Source organism: Populus trichocarpa, chromosome 12 (assembly GCF_000002775.5).
Source record: "Populus trichocarpa isolate Nisqually-1 chromosome 12, P.trichocarpa_v4.1, whole genome shotgun sequence".
Taxonomy (NCBI): Eukaryota; Viridiplantae; Streptophyta; class Magnoliopsida; order Malpighiales; family Salicaceae; genus Populus; species Populus trichocarpa.
The window spans coordinates 8,909,097-8,929,987 of record NC_037296.2 but is presented as its reverse complement, the minus strand read 5'-3'; the positions used below and the strand labels follow the sequence as shown (position 1 = coordinate 8,929,987).

The window sequence follows — 20,891 nt, the reverse complement described above, 5'->3', positions numbered from 1 at the left end:
ATAGCTAAGTGTTATATTCAACAGTTTGTGAAGAGGGACACACATTGAACAAGGTAGGGAAGAATTCAGCCAACCTAACCAAGTTTTGCCAGAGATCAATGTCATCTTGGGTGGAACCTCAGTAGGAGGTGATAGTGGGAATGGAAAAAGAAAGTACGGGAAGCAAGTCCTTACTACCACTCGCCTCCCTAATACATGGTATGAACCCTTTATATTTACCCTAAAAAACTAGGAGGAGGGTAAATTTCTCACATGAGGATGCTCTTGTCATTTCAATAGTTTTGGCTAATCACCATGTCCATAGGATATTAGTGGATGATGGTAGTGCAACCAATATTCTCTCAAGTGAAATGATGACACAAATGAGAATAAATCCCTTGAAATTAATCCCTGTAAAGACTTCTCTCATTAGGATTACATGCATAGACGTGCTAGTAAATGGCGCCTTGAAGATCCTTGTCATTGTCGAGACTTTCCTAAAATGTATAACTCTCCAACAGACCTTCATGGTCATTAACATGAGCTTGACCTACAATGCCATCATAAGAAGATCTCTTCTCCATCAGATAAACGTTGTTATTAGTAGTAGATACCTAACCTTGAAATTTCCCACTCACAGGGTGTGGCCACAATACAAGGCAACCAAACATCTTTAAGGTAATGTGACTCTTCATGTCTTAAGGATAAGAAAACCTTGGTAGTGGACCAATAAAGTCCCGGGAAAGAACGAGTGGAAGTAAGGATAGAGGCTGTTGAAAAATTGAAAGATGTACCTCTTAGAAAGACGAGGGCAACCACTGAGATGAGATTTACTCTACAACCAAGTTAGGACCAAGCTCTAACAAGACTCTTTATCACCTAAAAAGATAATTTTGCCTTTGAATGTACAAACATGCTTGGGATCAGCCATAAGGTGGCCACACATTGACTAAATATTAATCTAGCCATTTCTCCTGTTGTTAGAAGAAAAGAAGTTTTGAGGGAGAGAGATAAAAAGCAATCACCAAAGTAATGTACCTAGATTGGCTAGCAAATATGGTAATGGTGAGGAAACCTATCAAAAAGTGGCAGATGTGTGTGGACTTTACAAATTGAACAAGGTTTGCCCAAAGTATAGTTTTCTTCTTCCCAAGATTGATAGATTGATTGATTCCACGACATGTTTTGAATTCCTTAGTTCTTTTTATGCTAAATCTAAGTATTATCAAATCTCTATGCACTCAAATGATGAGAAAAAGACGTTATTCATCACGGAAGAAGGAATATTTTGTTATAAGATCATGCCTTTTGGACTAAAGAATACAAAAGTCACCTACCATCGAATGATGAACAAAGTCTTTAAGCATCAATTGAGAGAATTATGGAAGGTTATATGGATGATATGCTAATGAAAAGCATGACATTTGAGCAACACCTCATTGACCTAGAAGAAGTATTTTTTGTTATAGGCTTGTATCAAATGAAGCTCAACCTCTTAAAATATATGTTTTTCATTAAAGGAGGGAAGTTTTGGGGTTTCTAGTAAGCATTAAGAGGATAGAACCCAACCCCGAGAAAATCCAAGTAATATTTGACATGACTCCCCCACGATCAGTGAAGGAGGTTCAACTTCTTATTGGGAGGTTGGTTGCCCTTAACAAATTCATTTCATGTATTGGGAAGTGTAGCATGCCATTGTTTAGAACCCTGAAAAATATTTCTAACTTTAAATGGACACCTAAGTGTCAAAAATCCTTCGAGGGACTCAAAGCCTGCCTCTTATCTCCTAGGGTTTTATCTCATCCATGAGAAAATGAAGACCTCTTCCTCTACTTGGGCTTAACAAATTTAGTTGTTAACGACATGCAAGTAAGAGAGGAGAATGGATTTCAATGCCTGGTCTATTACTCTAATAAGACACTTCATGACGCTAAGACGAGATACTTGAATGTAGAGAAGGTAACCCTAACTTTGGTAACTGCCTCTAGAAAGTTGAGGTCTTACTTCCAAGCTCACCAAATCATCACTTTAACATATCAGCCTCTCTGACAAATTCTTCACAAACCTGACACGTTAGAACACCTAGTACGGTGGACAATTGAGTTATGATAGTTTGGTCTCTAATACCAGGTCAGACCATCTATAAAAGACAAGCTCTAGCAGACTTCATTGCTGAATGTTTTTTTAAGGGGCCTATAGTTCATGGCTTTCAATCTCCACCAAGCTCTGAAACATCACTCCCTAGGTCCATAATTTCCTTGAGACAAGCCCAACCAATATCTATATGGTGGCTACATGTAGACACATCCTCCAATGCAAAGGGTAATAGAGCTAGGGTAATGCTTACGAGTCTAGAATGAGAGGATTATGCCTATGAGGTTCGTTTTGAATTCCTAGCTATTAATAACGTAGCGGAGTTTGAAGCCTTTTTGGCAGGTTTAAGGCTCGTAGAGGCCTTAAATGCCTATCCACTTCAAATTTACAGTGATTCTCACCTAGTTATAGGCCAATATCAAGGGTTATATAAGGCCAAGAACCCCACCATGTTGAAGTATCTCCAAAAAGTTCAAAGATATCTCTCCAAAAAAGATAAAGGCAAAGAATCATAATAATCCATATACCTTGGGAAACCAATAATTAGGCAGACTTTCTATCCAGACTTGCGAGCTCCAACTCAGCAGAACTCCCTCCAAACATATAGATTGGACTGAGGATAATATGTGAAATCAACATTCAAGTAAGATTTTAGGGCTTGAAAACCTATTCACGAACATTCAAGCCATTAAATCGATGCTTTTAAGTCGTAAAAGCCTTAGATTAAAGAACAACAAGTATACATGCACATATAAGAACCATTAATCGACCAAAATGACATCGAAATCAACGACCCAAGGCAAAATTCATTTGAAGAACACCAACCCAAAATGCCCAGCAAAGCTTACACTTAGAAAAAAGCATCTAAACCCAAAATAAAGGACAAAAACCTATTCATGTGAGTCACATACACACATATCTATTTAAACCTTAAAAAACAAAAAAAAAAAACATGTAAGACATAGAAATCAAAGTCTATAACCTATTGTCAACATTCAAATATGTATCTATATTGTTTTATCAATCTAAAAGCTCATTTAACATCACAAACAACATCAAAATGAGTTATACCATCCATAACATACTTGAATGAAAGAATCAAAGCTTGAAATGTTGAGGGGGGTATTCTCAATAAGTTATACCATTTCATCAAGTTCAATAACTTACGTTCAAAAGATCATTGTAACTGATTTCTATCCTTTTTTTCTTGTTTAGAATAGATTCTAATAGCTTTTTTGAAAAGCTTCTGATCTCTTTCTACACAATATCTTCCTTTTCCTTTTATTTTCTCTTTTTTTTTTTTTACTGTTGGCTTGATTTCTTTCTCAAGGTTTCTTCTCTTTTCATGGCTTTTCTCTCATCAAAATCCTTTTCTCATCCTTTTTTTTCTCGCTATATGATTTCTCCTCCTCCTTTTATAGCCTTAAAAGGCAAGTGGTTGTGAAACCACTTATGGGTTTGAAGGTGGTTTTTTAAAATTAGATTATAGGGGATTATTTCCCCATTTTTTACCTCTGATTTGTTAGAAAAGGTGTTATTATTTAACTAGGATCAAACCATGATTGATTTGGTGGCTTATAGCTTTCCCACCATCGATCCAAAATAGGGTGTAACACTGCTAAATTTTACTAAATCAGACAAGGCTGCCCTGAGACAATAAATTAAGGACTTCCATGCGGCAAATGGGACTTAAATGTTGAACAAGGGTGGCTCAACCTTGAAGAGGAAAATCTCCTCTGTCAAATGGTGGTGGTTGGAGTTCCTGAGGTAATCAGAGATGTCATGTTCATTCGCCTGAATGTGGCAACTAGATCAACCTTCTCAATTGAGAAAGATAATAAAACAGAGACTGGCGACGTCTCACTCAATCTCTTTATTAAAAATTATTGACATGTCATTTATTTAAACCTTAAAAATTAGGGTTTTCTAATTGGAATTTTGATAACTCTTAATTTGGTCCCTGTTGTTTCAATTTAAGCTCAAACGTCTTTAATTAAGACAAAACTTGCTAATTTTATGTAGTTAGGCCTCTACCAAAAATAAAATGAGAATCCTCAAGTCTTGCGCCTTTTACAAAGTAGCCATTGGTTTCCAGTTTGTTCAAATTAGTCCCTAATTAAGCTTTAAACTTTGATTTTCTTCAAATTAGTCCTTGGAAAAGTTCAGTACAACCCCTAATGTTGCGTGCCTTTTGCAAAAAGGTATTGATTTTTTTTTTCAATTTGACCTTTAATTAACCTTTAAACTACAAGTTTCTTGCAATTGAACCCCTGATTGCACCAATTTAGCCTTTACAAAGTTTCAATCGTGTCCTTAATCTTCCAATCTTTGCAAATTGATCTGAATTGGGCCTCCAACTTGAGTTTTCTTCAATTGAGCCCATGATTAAATCCACAAGACCTCCTAGAAGTTTAATTAAGTCCTTAAACTTAATTAATGCTTCTAATTTTTATGTAAAAAACTTTCAATTCCAAAATTCATTTAAATAAGACATGTAAGGATAAAAATTGTTATTATCATAATTTTAAAACTCAACTCGAGGGTTGACTTAGGTTGACCCGAGATAGTTATTATCATAGTTTTAAAACCTGATTTAGAAGTCGGCCCATGACAAAACCCAAGCCACGAATGGGGTTCACCATTGACCCGAGACAACATAAAGACAAAAGTGGTTGTTATTATGGTTTTAAAACCGACTCGGGTTTTGCCCTGATGCAAGGCCCGAGTCACATGTTAGGAGGGTCAACACGGGATAACCCGAGTCAACATAAAAATAAAAGTGGTTATTATCTTAGTTTTAAAACTTGATTTGGGGGTTAACCTGTGGCAAGGCCCGAGACACAAATCAAGAAGGTCAACCCGGGTTAATGTAAGAATAAAATTTGTTATTATTATAGTTTTAAACATCAACTTAGAGATTAACTGGGGCAAAACCTAAGTCACAGGTCGAAAGGGTCAACACGGGTTGACTGAGTCAACATATAGATAAAAATAGTTATTATCATGTTTTTAAAACCTAGCCCGAGAGTCAAATAGAGGCAAGTTTCAGGTCACGGTTCGGAAGGGTCAACCCGGCTAACCCAATTTTTTTTAAAAAAATAATCACAACAACTTTGTTTTGACCAATTGTTTTTTTTTCCAAAAAAGTCAACGGGTTTTTTATTTGTATTTTATCTCTGGTTTACCTAGGTTTTTCACCGAGTAAAGTCGAGTTAATCCTTCCTTTATTTTTTCATAAACTCGGACCAATCTAAGCCTCAGGTCAGCCCGTCAAGTCAGTCTTGATTTTACAACTAGGGTTATTATAATATTGTTAATTTCAACACTCAATGTAAACTAAAGTAATATATATATATATATATATATATATATATATATATATATATATATATATATATGTGTGTGTGTGTGTGTGTGACAACAATATATATTAAGGATAAAATAAACTATTTTATATTTTATTTTGTCTTATTCACCATAACCAAATAGGATACATAGATAATTATTTTTTTTTTTTACATTATTACCAAACATAATTTTATTGCAGTCTCATTTTCTATCTTGTCTTCATTATCTGTTTTTTCTGTCACAAAACAGTAACCAAGCACTACTATAGATACCACTAGTTATTTCTGAAACAACATAAAATTTCTCATATATATATATATATATATATATATATATATATAAATTATTTTAAATAAAATAGAATTAAAAAAAATGATTAGATAATATACTTTTACGGTGTAAAATGTAAAGTGAAAGTAAAAAAAGAATATATTAGTATTAAGTAAAAAAGGGAGGGAAAAAAATCAAAATTTTCCCTTTTTAACAATTTTTTCCTTCCTAAATTTTATTTATCATATAGGAAGAAAGGAGTCTTTTCTCTCGTGCCAACATAGCCTCGGTCCTTGAGGAATATGATTTTCTCTGCTGCCTAAAAAATCACATACTCGTTCAAATAAAACGGACACACTCCCTACTTCCTATTCCTGGCCAGTTCTTAAGTTTTAACACACACCAGTTGTTCGAGGAATTTCCTCAAAGAAAAAGAAAGATGCATTGCTTCTGGAAATCAAGATGGGCTGGCTTTTTGTTCCAAAACATTAAAACTAACAAATCTAAGCCTCCTTTATATTCCACAAAGCAGCAGCATAACCAACTGCCACTTGAGCTGCAAGAAGCGTGTAAAGTTATTTCGAGCTGGATTGGTGGTTTGGATGACTTAGAGTTGAGTTTAAATCAATTTAAAGGTCAGTTAACATATCCTCTTGTTACACAAATTATAAATTCCTGCAAACATGAGGCTCCTTCCAGAAGAATCTTGAGATTTTTTCTGTGGTCCAATAAAGTTTTGGATTCTGAAAAACTGAAAGATGATGATTTCAATCATGTCATTCGAGTTTTGGCCGAGAAGAAGGATCACACAGGAATGCGTATTTTGATTTCGGATTTAAGGAAGGAAGGCCGCGTAATGGACCCACAAACTTTTGCTCTTGTAGCTGAGACTTTGGTTAAACTGGGGAGAGAAGATGAGGCGTTGGGTATATTCAAGAACTTGGAAAAGTTCAAGTGCCCACAAGATGGTTTTGCTGTTACTGCCATTATAAGCGCTCTTTGTGCGAAAGGGCATGCTAAGAAAGCACAAGGAGTGTTTTCGCACCATAAGAATAATAAGATATCCGGTTTAGAGCCTTGTGTTGTTTATAGGTGTCTTTTGTATGGGTGGTCCGTGCAGGAGAACGTGAAGGAAGCTCGAAAGATTATCCAAGAGATGAAGGGAGATGGGTTAATCCCAGATTTATTTTGTTATAATACTTTTCTCAAGTGCCTTTGCGAAAGAAATCTTAAACGCAATCCATCTGGACTTGTCCCTGAAGCTCTGAATGTGATGATGGAAATGAGATCATATAGGATTGAGCCAAACTCAATTAGTTACAATACATTGCTTTCTTCTCTTGGGAGAGCAAGAAGAGTTAAGGAATCGTATAGGATGCTTGAGACAATGAAAACAACAGGTTGTGCTCCTGATTGGGTTAGTTATTTTCTTGTTGCAAAAGTGATGTATCTGACTGGTAGATTCGGTAAAGGAAATGAAATAGTTGATGAGATGATTGGACAGGGGCTGCTGCCAGATCGTAAGTTTTACTATAATTTGATTGGTGTTCTCTGTGGAGTTGAGAGGGTGAGTTATGCCCTTGAGTTATTTGAACGAATGAAGACAAGCTCGTTGGGTGGTTATGGGCCTGTATATGATATTTTGATACCAAAGCTTTGTAAAGGTGGGGATTTTGAAAGGGGTAGAGAGCTATGGGAGGAGGCCACTGCTATGGGTGTCTCTTTTAGCTGCTCCAGTGATGTGTTGGATCCCTCTATCACTGAGGTTTTCAAGCCCAGAAGGAAGGTGGAAGAAGATGTCAAGCTTGAGAAATTCAGCAGAAACGAGATCCCCAGACTCGAGCCCAAGTCAAGACGAGAAAGGGGGAAGGTGAAGAAGAAAATCAGGGGGAAATGACAAGTATGATTAGAGATTTCTTAGAAAATCAATGTCAGTTCATCATATCATAGCTTTGTTGTTGCGTGGAGTACGAGGTCAAGCCTAAAAACTTAACAGCACAGACAAGAGGAGGAAGAGGTCAAGCTTAACTACTTGAGCACAGACAAGAATTCAAAGACTCGACAAGATAAACGAGAAAAATACAAGTAAAAAGAAGGAAGATATATTAGAAGAGAAAACTTGCTTAAGAAATCAGTGGTCTTGTTCATATCACAAATCTCTTAATAGTTTTTAGTTTCAAGAGATTATGCTTTCTCATTATTTTAAATGATTAGTTCTCTTTGATCCAAAAATCGTACTGTCCAGTAGATTACGTTCGGACATCCTTTCATAGCCCAACTTCATAAATACGAATTATATGTTGTAACAGTCTGTTTTGAAGATATATAAATACGAACTGAAGTGAGTTATCTGCGTGATGTTTCCCGGCATCATATACTGATATGTTGTAACAGTCGGAGATGATGATTGATCAGCTAATTTTTTGGTATATGTTTTTTCTTTTTTTCTTTCAAAGAAACTGTAATTAGAAACTCAATCCTAAGTTGATGTAAATAGTAGGGTGGAGCTTTTATTATGTAATATCTTATAAAATACTATTTATTTTTAATATCATCTTAATATTTAGTTTATTAAAGATTGAACTTTATAATTTATTATGATTTGTTTTTTTTACGTAGTTAGCTTGATTTCATGACTTGAGTTGCAGGTTTTACGAGTTAATCTAATTAATTTAAATTTTTTTAATCTTTCTTAATTGACATTTTTTTTTTAATTTCTAACTAGATCTTGGCCATTACTCGCAGTAGATCGAATCATTTTTTTTTTAACGTGTAAAAGAAACATCTAAATGTTGCTTATATTTTTCCAGTATAAAAAAACTTTAAAACTGTGCACAGGTTGACCCGATATGACCTGATTGACATGATAGGTCTAAAGACAACAACTGGTAAAAACGTAGTTTAATTCACAAAAATCCAAGACAATATCCTTTTTAAAAAGTATTGAAACGACAACATATTCAATCGACCCGGATCAATCCGAGTTAAGTTGTCAAATCTGCGATCCTTATTTTAAGACCATAATAACCCCTTATAAAGCAAATCTAAATAAATTATGAAGTTCAATTCTCAATAAACCTAATATTAAATAGTGAAATTGACAAAAATTAATTAAAAAACAAAAAAAATAACTTGAGTTAATATGTCAAACCCACAACCTAGATCATGAGACTATAATAACCCTATAAAAAGCAAATTAAAAATAAATTACGAAGCTCATGTTAATTTTATGATCAATCAAACAAATCAACCATCCATGATATGATTTTAGTATCTATTTGACATGCTAGACAATCAAATCATTTCAAACAAGTGTGCTTGGTAAATTTTAGGTGGGATGTTTAGGTTTCACAAAATATATATGATGGTTAAATCATAATTAACTTATTACTTTTCCAATTAATATCCACTTCATTCATCTATTCCATGAAATCTCAAACTCTTATTCAATAGAAACCACATATTTTTTAGAAAAAAAAAAGAACAAGAACCCTAAACTCTCCTATCTTAATCCTAGTGATGACACCTTAAAATTCTACTCCCACATGTCCCGACATTGCTACCATGAACCATTTTGGTTGGCTAAATAAAATGCAACAATACTTTAATGAGAAATGGAAATGTAAGAAATTTTTTATAAGATTCAACTTTCTAGAAATCCCCAAGGAATTGTTAGTTGTTATTTCTCTATTTCATGTTCATGTGTAGGCATTTGATATTTTATCGGGTTTTCTTTAATAAGGAGACAAGAAAATTCATCGACATTTGAATATTCTAAAAATTCTACTCATCTTCCATGTCGCAGTTACCAATAACAAGACCTACGCAAAAACATTTCTTTATCTATAACTTTATGGTTGCCTTAGTATTATTATATATTTTTAAACACTATTGAACCAACATAAAGAGGAATTTAATCTAAATTATGAAAACTATTTCCTATGCAAATCAAATAGAAATAGAAGTTAGATGGAAAGATCGAAGAATAGCTTTAGAAATAAACATTTCTTAGGCTCTTTTTGTAATTGTAATAGACAATCTTTGTCCTTTTTATATTTTTTTGACATTTTTTATCAATGCAATATGAATTTATGTTTTTTTTAATGAAATTCATCTCTTTTTTTTTTTTTTTTTATCATCTTGGTTGTTCTTTAATTATATTAAACAACATTGTTTATTATTAACTTAATTTACTATATATATTTGACTAACAACTCAAATTCTTGCTATACTAGAGAAACCAAAACTTAGTCAAGTCTTTAGGTTTATCATCTTGAAGTGATCTTCCATTTATGATATCTTAGTTGAGTCTCTAGGTTTATCATTTTTTATAGAGCTCACATGGAAGGACTTATTTAAATATCCGATCATTGATTGATAAAAAAAATTGCACCTCCCCGTCTTCTATAATGCTCTACATGTAGAGGTAGTACTTCTTTAAACAAAATATAGACCTTCCAAATTTAAAGATAATTTTTCAAATTTTACATTTTATGGCTAACTGGTAGTATGATCTTTTATATCATATCACCTATTGAAAATATAATTATAGAGGTTGGTGATGATAGTAGGGTTATACTGGTGTCGATATTATTTAAAAATATAATTAGCTATCCATGAAGTGGAAGCTAATGATACCAGGAAAATGATTTCGACATACCTTTAATTAGTCATTATTGAGATAATGATTATTGATGTCGATTTGGAATTGATATAGACATTGATTTTCTTGACCATGATTATGAATAATAAAAAATATCAGGATGTTTGATATTGAAAACTAAATTTGTGTACAACATGTAATGGAAAGAAAAAGGTTTATTACATTGGATTATTGAGATACAATGATTAACTCAATTGTTATTGAGGTTAAGTAAATAACTTTGATATTATAAAATTTATTATGTGTATGCTTGTTTACATGTTCGTCTTATTCCAGACAAAAATGTTATTTAGTTGAGATTGTATTTATTTTGTTATAGATTAGGTAAAATTTTCTCTAAATGAAAAACTATTGTAATTAATGTATTATATGAAATATTTTGGGACATTAATATAAACTTTTATGTATTTTTGGTTATAAATAGTAAACTTAGATATTGTTAACATTTGTAATATATAATAAATAAGGTAAAAAAACTTTATATTTCAAATAAATAGAATTCTAATTATAAATAAAAAAACAAATTAGAAGGATAACATTATAATGTTATAATATAATAATACAGTAAAATCAATTATTATGTATTTTTGGTTTTTATGAATTGATGATTGATAATTAATTAATAATTATTTTTTAAAGTATTATACCTTGTTGAAAAAAAATCAATTATATAAGCAAAAAATACACTATTTTAATTCAAATTAACTTACAATAAACATCTATGTCCAAATAATAAAAAAAATATAATCAACGTGATTCCCAAATCCAACAAATGCACATATTTTTTAACTTGTTTAATATTATAGTAATAATTATTTTTTAAAATGTTTTTTTTATAAAAATATAAAAGTAATAAATTTTTAAAATATATTTTTAATATTACTGTATCAAAATTCAAATATATATATATTTTTTTAAATTAATTTTTTCAAAATCACGGCGGCCGGCTTTTACAATATCAGCTAAAATCACGGCGGCCGGCTCTTAAAAATATACAATCACGAAGTCTCCTGTCCTACATTAACTCTCTTCCATCGCCACCTCCGCCCAGCAGCAGCACTAGCACGACCAAGGCCACCTCCAACTCCATGTCCTCTAAGCAAAGCTAAGCTAGGGTTTTAGATGATAGAGGAGAAGTTGGTAGAGAAAAAAACATTGAGAGGGAGAGAGAGACAACACGTACTTTCAAAATATCAAATGTTCTCCCGACCAGATCTTTGAATAAACTACTGTTGTTACTTTCACTACCTTAATCCATCCACATTGAAGAAAGCGAAACTGGGATCTCTCTCTAACACATCCTAATAGTAATAACTAGAATTAGAATTTAGAGAGACAGTAAGACAAAAATATGGGACTAGACAACTTCACTGCTCAAAAGAGAGCTAGCGGCGGTGGAGCAGCTGGAGGCTTACCCACAACCACCGCCAACGGAAGAGCTCGTACAATGTTTTCACAGGGGAGGCAGATCAACAAGACATTCAACAACGTCAAAATCACAATCCTCTGCGGCTTCGTTACCATCCTCGTCCTACGTGGCACTATCGGCATTGGAAACCTCGGTAGCTCCGACGCTGACGCTGTGAACAAGAATCTAATCGAAGAGACAAATCGGGTCCTGAAAGAGATCCGATCCGACAGCGACCCTGATGATCCTGCCGACTTGGAGATCAACCCCAATGCCACCTACACTTTAGGCCCCAAAATATCCAATTGGGACCAGGAACGCAAGGTATGGCTGAGTCAAAACCCAGAATTTCCAAATTTTGTCAATGGCAAGCCCCGGATTTTGCTATTAACCGGATCTCCACCGAACCCGTGTGATAACTCGATTGGAGATCATTATTTGTTAAAAGGTATAAAGAATAAGATTGATTATTGTAGGATTCATGGGATTGAGATCGTTTATAATATGGCTCATTTAGACAAGGAACTTGCTGGGTATTGGGCGAAATTGCCAATGATCAGGAGATTGATGTTGTCCCACCCTGAAATCGAATGGATTTGGTGGTTGGATAGTGATGCAATGTTTACTGATATGGTGTTTCAGATCCCCTTATCCAAGTATGATAAGCATAATTTGGTGATTCATGGCTATCCTGATTTGTTGTTTGACCAGAAGTCTTGGATTGCCTTGAATACTGGGAGTTTTTTGTTTAGAAATTGTCAGTGGAGTTTGGATTTGCTTGATGCCTGGGCTCCCATGGGTCCTAAAGGGCCCATTAGAGAGGAGGCTGGCAAGATTTTGACTGCCAATTTGAAGGGAAGGCCAGCATTTGAGGCAGATGATCAGTCAGCTTTGATCTACTTGTTGCTTTCGCAGAAGGATCAGTGGATGGATAAGGTTTATATTGAGAATCAGTATTATTTGCACGGGTATTGGGCAGGTTTGGTGGATCGGTATGAGGAGATGATTGAAAAGTATCATCCAGGATTGGGTGATGAGAGGTGGCCATTTGTTACCCATTTTGTTGGGTGCAAACCTTGTGGGAGCTATGGGGATTATCCGGTTGAGCGGTGCTTGAGAAGCATGGAGAGAGCTTTCAATTTTGCTGATAACCAGGTCCTTAATCTGTATGGATTTGGTCATAGGGGATTGTTGAGCCCTAAGATCAAGAGAATTAGGAATGAGACTGTGACTCCGTTGGAGTACGTAGACCAGTTTGATATTCGGCGTCCAGTTCATGGCAACAGTGGATCAAGAAGCTAGCTAGTGAAATGTGTTCAATATGTCATAATTGTAGGTAATGTAATTTCTCAGTCAAAGGCTGGTTTAAATTTGATAACGCTTTCAGTTTAATCAAGTTTTGCTTTCTATAATGTCGCCATTCTGCTTCCGAGAACAACAGGGTAGAATTCTTTTATTAACTTGAATTTCTTTCTCTGCGATGTTTGAGTGATCAATTAAGGGGGGAATTATAATCAAAACTGCTGTCTTTTGTTCCCTTTTGTTGTTTATCTTCCTGTCATTTTTTATCGTTAGTTTATCAATGGCATGTTCTGTTTGATTTCCTTTCCTTTCATTTCTCCCCTGTTGAATTGAAATGTCAACAAATTCATCCTTTTTCTTTTTCTTTCTTTGCAAAGTTCATTATTAATTGGCATATGGATCTGTTGACAGAATTTTGGTGGGAGTTTCGCATTTCAGTTAGCGAAAATGGCAAACCCACCACAATTCCAAAAAGCGCTTAGTTATCGTATCTTTCTCGGGTGCTTTTATTTTTTTTGAAAACAATCAGTTTAGTGTATTTTGGAAAAGCATGAGTTTATTCATTTGAAAGTGCTTTTTGTTACTGTTTATAAAAGAGAAATTATTATTGGAACCATGTATTTCAGTAGCATTAATAATTTATCAATTAAATTATAATTCCTTTCCATCTCAACGTCAAAGGTGCTTCCAATGGCGCATGTCATCAACACCTCTTCCTGAAAGCTTTCCTATGACAAAACGAGCTACTTTTTTTCTCCACTGACAGCAAAACATGGACATTTAAACTTTAATAAAGTATTCCTGGGGATCTTTTATTTTTCTGCACTCCCTGCCTTGATTCATCCGTCTGTTACCCATAGCATTCTTTTCCCAAGCCATGTGGTTTAGAGTTTTCTTAGCACTACTTAAGTACCTTAGAGCTTTCCTGTGAAAAAGTTTCAATATAGTATGGTAGATTGCAAACATATCCTTCAGAGAGCAGTGTCAACTGTTTAGTTGCTTGGCCCTTGGAAATCTCAACATTTCCCTTTTCTTTTTCTCAAGAGTTTGATTTGGGTTACTCATATTTTAGTCTGATCTCAATGTGGTTACATAAGATATTTCTATATACAAAAATATACAAATCCATGGAGATTTCAATGTGGTTATATTTCATATGGTTGTTGTTACTTCAATTCCATTGATGCTTTCCAAAAATATACAAATCTACATCGGATGTTATAAGATGCATTGAATAGGAAAATTTCCCATGTAATATTTTGCTAATATCTATTTTATACTATGATCTGCACATTAACCGATTTTCTTTTTCTTTTTGAAGTCCATAAACATGCATACAGTTTGTGTAAGATTCCTGAAGGTTGTGTGCCCTCATGATTTAGTGAAAAATTGGTTCATACGAACCTGTGCAGCTCGAATACTTATACTAAGGCAACATACAAGCATTGGATAGCCATATTCCTGTGAATATATATCACATACTTGTAGAATGTTTCCAAAAATTTAAGATAGATCTTGTGTGCATGCTTTTTATATACTCGAAGTCACATGTGGATGTACATGCATCTTAAATACCATTGTAATATTTGGAGAGGCTTTATCTTACACTTTAACCGAAGCAAAAGCTAGAAGTGTCTAGGGACCTAAATAAGCCGGCAAGATTCTCCCACTGGAGATGCTGTGGTAGATCTTCCACCACCCAAACCACTCCGTGATTCATTTACAAAAACAGTATCAGAAATGATCTGCTAGGGGAATCTTCACTACACTTGATAGATTCCCGAGGAAAATACAATTTTCAATAACTAATAACACTCATTTTTACCTTGTCCGTTAGAGCAGATTTGCTGGTAACAGAAGGATGTTGCTTCTATTGTCTTGGAGTAGGTCATATTCAGTTGCAGCAGTCCTCTGTTCCATTCGACTTATAATTAATGCTGCACATTTATTCTTTCAGGCATATAATAATGAAGGTTTTGGCAGGTAAGAGTATTTGGTGACTAGAAGGAACCAGGTAATGTCATTTCTAACCATCCTGCATCCACAGTTCTATTCTGCTTTGCCTTCCAGTGTTGGAAAAAGAGTTGCCAGGCTACGTTCACCGGATGTTATATCCCATAGAAAGTTTTCTGGCCATGGCCAGATGTTGGAAGCATGCAGCCATGGCCCAAAAAGGGTGAAGAGACCTCTAGCTTATAATTCAACAGGACATGCAGGCAAAAAAGTCTGTCTTTGGGTGATAAGGGTTCTCCTGCCCGACCGCGCTGGAATAGAGATTAAGCTGTGAGTTTGCAAAAAAGACATGCTTTTCGGGTGCCTGTTTAAGGACTTTCTTTTTATTTCTTTGAACAAACAACATTAACTGGATATTCACTGGTCTGGTGAAATCATCAGATAGAATACAATCAAGCTCACATGTAGCCAGTGTGATATACATAGATTTAGATTTCGTTTGATATATTTTTGCAAATTAATTAGAGGTATCTCTTTTTAACTTTTTATTCATAGAAAAATTATAAATATACTTGGTTTGGATATTTTTTGACTTTATCTAAACATTTATTTAAGATTCTGATTTAATAAAAACTTAAAAACTTGTAGCTTTTTATTTATGAATTCTACTTGTATTATATCTTTCCTTCAAAAAAGTTAAAACTTTTTACATTATAAAACTGAGTTAAAATTTAAATAAAAAGTTAAAAATAACTTTTGATTTAAATAAAAATCATTATAAAATTGAGTTAAATTTTGATTTAATCCAAATAGATTCTACTTATGCTACATCTTTTTTGTTTCTTTTTATTTTTCAAGTTGATTTGATTCATTTTTATTAAATATACTTCAAATTTAGAGTTATTTTTACTACATTTCGCTCCAATACATCAAGAGCTCTGCCAAATTAAGTGAAATGACTTATACGTACCACTCAATGAGTTCTTTAATTCATAATCAGTTTCTTACCTTCCCTGAAAGTTTCCAGTAAGAGAGAACTGTTGAAAGAATACTTTGAAAGCTGCAGAAAATCAGGAGACTTTGCTGCTATAGAATATCAGAAGATTTTATTGTTGAAGGTCTCTACTTGAAGACCAAGTCTTTATAAATAAATATAATTGTATTTGATTTGTTTGTTATGTAATTTTTAAATTTAATAGTTTTTGTTTTGAACTAAAACTCTATCTCTATTTAAGAGTGTTGTGCAATCAATAAAATCGTCTTGCCTATTTTTCTTCATTATACTATTATTTATATTCATGTTCTGCAATTAGTGTAAAACAATTAACAAATTGGTATCAGAGCAGTATTATCTTGAGGGACTTGTGAGTTGTGAGAACCAAAACATAAATAAAAAACCAAAAAGAACACTATAAATGAAAGCTAATTCAATCATCTCACACGGTTCACCACCAGTCTTCAATAGTGATAACTATGAAACTTGGACCATCAGAATCACAGTTCTTCTTGAAGCTTTGGATCTCTGGGAAGCTGTAGAAGAAAACTATATTGTTCCTGATTTACCTGCAAATCCAACAATAACTCAACTAAAGATTCACAAGGAAAAGAAGACAAGGAAGTCCAAAGTTAAAGCTTGCTTATATGCTGCAGTGTCAAATACAATATTCACAAGAATCATGAATTTGAAATCTGTAAAAGGTATTTAGGACTATCTTAAAAAAGAATATCAGGGCAATAAAAGAACAAAAAATATGTAGGCTTTCAACTTAATCACATAATTTGAAATGTAGAGGATGAAGGAGATAGAAAACATCAAAGATTATACTGACAAATTACTAAGCATAATAAACAAAGTAAGATTGCTTGGAAAGTAATTTTTAGATGACCGAATTGTGCAAAAAATACTGGTAACCATGCCTGAAAAATGAGTATGATTTCTTCATTATGAGAGTCAAAAGACTTAACCAATATATCTCTTGGAGAATTGGTAAATGCTTTGCAGGCACAAGAGCAGAGAAGATCGACGAGACATGAGGAAACAATGCAGGGAGCTTTTTAAGCAAGTGCTTAATACCCAGGAGGAGGCAAAGGTGAAGAGATTCAGCAAGAAGAAAAAGGCTAAAAATTACATAAACAAGGTGGAGACATATCCACCATGTTCTTACTGTAAAAAAACAAATCACCAGTAGAGAAAATGTTTGTGGAGACCAAACATTAAGTGTAGAAAATGTGGTCAGATTGGACATATTGAAAGAATCCGCAAATACAACAACATGAAGAAAAAACAAATCTTGTTGCTCAACAGCCTGAAGAGGAGCAGTTGTTTGTTGAATCATGTTTTTTAACAAGCAATAACTCGAGCGATTCCTGGTTAATTGACAGTGGTTGCACAAACCACATGACAAATAATAAGGAATTATTCAAGAAACTTGACAGAACTGCTATTTCCAAAGTCAAAATTGGAAATGATGATTATATTGCTGTCAAAGGCAAAAGAATTGTTGTTATAAACAGTCTGTCAGGTTTGAAGTACATTTCAGATGTATTATATGTGTCTGACATTGATCATAATTTGCTAAGTGTTGGACAGCTTATGGAGAAAGGTTTCAAAGTGATATTTGAAGACAAATGATGCTTGATAAAAGACAACATAGGCAACAACGTTTTTAGAGTGAAAATGAAAGCGAAAGGTTTTATTTTAAATCTTATGAAGGAGGAGCAGTGTTTTTGCCATAAAAACATGCAATGATGAATTGTGGTAAGAAGGCTTGGGCATTTTCATCATGCTGGGCTAATGTATATGTAAAAACACAATCTTGTAAGAGGTGTTTTAAAACTGAAGAACATATTAACCAACTGTGCAGCGTGTCTATATGGAAAGCAGGCTAGACATCCTTTCCCTCAAACTACATGGTGAGCAACACATAAACTTTAACTGGTACATACAGATGTTGGAGGTCCCTAGAGAACATATTCACTAAATGGTAGCAGATATTACATAATCTTTATAGATGATTATTCTAGATTTTGTTCGATTTTTTTTCTTAAATTCAAATTTGAAGTTGCTAATGTATTTTGGAAGTATAAAACACGGGTGGAAAACCAAAGTGGATGCAAGATTGAGACATTAAGGCCTGACAATGAAAAAGAATATACCAGTGGAAGATTTCAATAATTCTGTGATGAATCCGAGATTGAACACCAACTTACAACACCTTACACTCCATAACAAAATGGTGCGAGTGAAAGAAAAAATAGGAGCATTATGGAAATCACTAAATGCATGCTGTATGAAAAAGAGCTGCCAAAGAAACTATGGTTTAAAGTTGCAAACACATTAATGTATTTGTTAAACAGAATGTCAACCAGTGCGTTGCAGAAAAGAACTTCGTTTGAAGGTTGGTTTGGATACAAAGTAGACCTGTAAAATTTAAAAATCTTTGGTTGTCTTTGTTTCATGACACGATCAAAAGATTGATGTCTTATCCCAAGTGCAGGAGTGTTGAAGTAATAAATAATTCGGCAAGACCGGGGTCAAACCACAGAGAGGTGAATTATATAAATTATAAATAATATATATATTTAATAAAACAAAGAGTTTATGAGAATTTTATGGGATATTGATATAAGGATTAAATAAGGATAAAATAATTGTCAAGGTTAGAGGTTCCATTAATGGTGTTTCAAATAAGTATAGTATAAACTCTTTTTATTACTCAACTGGAAACCACACAAAAAGGAGGTTCCAATCGGATTATAAATTGTTAACATGATTACATTAGTTATCTTATTCGAATAATGCTAATACTTGTAAATATTGTCAGGAATTCATGATGTTAATTTATGTTAACAACAAATAAAGTTCCTTTCATAACACAGGTGTCGGTTATACCATACAGTTGGTTATAAAAGGATCAAGTATTTATTATATCAAAGGTTATACAACATAAATCTAGATTAACAATTTAACAAGCAAAGTATTAAGAGTGAATAAGATAACAAATACAAAACATGTTAGTATCAAACATTAAAGTCCATGTGAGTTTACACTATACTTATTCTTATACCATTAGTGTAACCTTTTCACATTGACACAATAAACTTAACTAAACATAATGAAAGAGAGAAATATAAATAAACAAGATAAGAACATAAATAAGATATAAGTTAACTAAGTAAAAGAAATGAAATAAAAAGTATAAACAAGAGATTAATGAAAGCAAAACTTAAGCATTACAAAAATATAAAGAAAGAGACTAAGAACATGATCTTGATATGAAAACCAAGATGCCTAAATGCATGGCAAATGACTCCCTTTATAGGCCAAAATTCAGAACTATTGATTTGCTGACTAATTTTTGAGTGGGTGGCCACCTCTTGACTTGGTAACAATCCTTATCTTCTTGTCTACAGAAAACATCATTGCTAACATCAGAATTTGAGCAGATAATCTTCATGAAAGTTATAAGAAATTGTCTCAGCTTTCCAACAAAACAAGAATCAATGCATTTGGACTTCTAAAACTTGAGATATGAGCTGAACACTGAATAGTGTGTGGGCTGCAGGACAGATTTCGACTTCACTGTTGTTGCTACAATTTGAACTTGAAAACGGTCCTTTTGAATCTTGGACTCTTCATGAAAGTTTTAGGCCTATGTCTTAGATTTCTATCCATATAAACCAGATTAGTTGTGAAGGGCTATGCTCAAGTGTTTAAAGTGAACTTCTTAGAAACTTTTGCACCGATAGCATGACTTGATACAAGTAGATTGCTACTTGCATTGTTTGCACAAAAGGATTGGAAAGTTTATCAGTTAGATGTAAAATCTGCATTTCTGAATGGATATTTGCAGGAGGAGATTTTCATAGAACAACCAAAAGGCTTTGAAGTCAAGGGACTAGAGGAGAAGATCTACTTGTTGAAGAAGGTATTATATGGCCTTAAACAAGCTCTTAGAGCATAATAGAGGAGAATTGATGAGCATCTACATAAACTTAGCTTTGTTAAAAGTCTGAGTGAGGCCACATTATATGTAAAAGGAATTGATACAAACTTAATTATTGTATCTGTCTATGCTGATGACTTACTTGTAACAATAAGTGATAAGAAACTAATAGAAGAGTTCAAGACTGAAATGCTTAATGTATTTGAGATGACAGACCTTGGTTTGATGTCGTACTTCCTTGGAATGGAGGTAAGGCAAAGCAACGGTGGAATCTTCATATGTCAAAAGAAGTATGCTAAGGAGATCTTGAAAAAGTTTCACATGAAGAACTGCAAAAGCACAAGCACAAGCACTTCTATGAATCCGAAGGAAAAATTCAACAAAAATGATGGAACAAACAAAGTAGATAAAGGTCAGTACATAAGTCTAATTGGGTGTTTGATGTATCTTACAACAACAAGATCTGATACTGCATTTGCTGTAAGTTTGCTCTCACGATTCATGCATTGTGCAAGTGAATCACAACTTTAAGGCGCAAAAAGGATAGTAAGATATATCAAGGGTACAATAAACTATGGTATAAAGTTCTCTCATTCTCAGAATTTTATGCTTCATGGCTATTCTGATAGTGACTGAGTAGAATTTGTGGATTATATAAAAAGCACTTCGGGCTATTGTTTTAGTTTCAGATCAGGTATGTTCTCTTAGTGTTCAAGGAAGCAAGATGTGGTTGCTCAAAGCACAGCTAAGGCTGAATATATAGCAGCTATTGTTGCTGTAAATCAAGCAATTTGGATAAGAAAAATACTTGCAGATTTGCATGTGGGTTAACTTGAGCCAACGCAGATTTATGTTGACAATCAAGCTGCAATTTCTATTGCAAATAATCTTGTTTTTCATGGAAGGACTAATCACTTTAAAATCAAGT

At 33.6% G+C, this 20,891-nt stretch overlaps 2 protein-coding genes across 3 annotated transcripts; both read left to right on the top strand.

Annotated features, from left to right (window-relative positions):
• Nucleotides 1–5,958: 5,958 nt before the first annotated feature.
• LOC7484742 (pentatricopeptide repeat-containing protein At5g61370, mitochondrial) lies at nucleotides 5,959–8,044 on the top strand. Its single transcript, XM_024582216.2, has one exon. It carries the CDS (start codon nucleotides 6,131–6,133, stop codon nucleotides 7,586–7,588), a length of 1,458 nt encoding a protein of 485 aa, XP_024437984.1. The 5' UTR covers nucleotides 5,959–6,130; the 3' UTR covers nucleotides 7,589–8,044.
• A 3,278-nt stretch (nucleotides 8,045–11,322) lies between these two features.
• LOC7484741 (probable xyloglucan 6-xylosyltransferase 5) lies at nucleotides 11,323–15,565 on the top strand. 2 transcript variants are annotated; one of them, XM_024581904.2, is made up of 2 exons: nucleotides 11,323–13,098; nucleotides 15,048–15,565. In XM_024581904.2, exon 1 carries the CDS (start codon nucleotides 11,706–11,708, stop codon nucleotides 13,062–13,064), a length of 1,359 nt encoding a protein of 452 aa, XP_024437672.1. In that variant the 5' UTR covers nucleotides 11,323–11,705; the 3' UTR covers nucleotides 13,065–13,098; nucleotides 15,048–15,565. The 2 variants fall into 2 exon arrangements, with proteins under 2 accessions (XP_024437672.1, XP_002318600.2); XM_002318564.4 differs by having other exon boundaries at nucleotides 15,022–15,565.
• The last annotated feature ends 5,326 nt before the right edge of the window (nucleotides 15,566–20,891 follow it).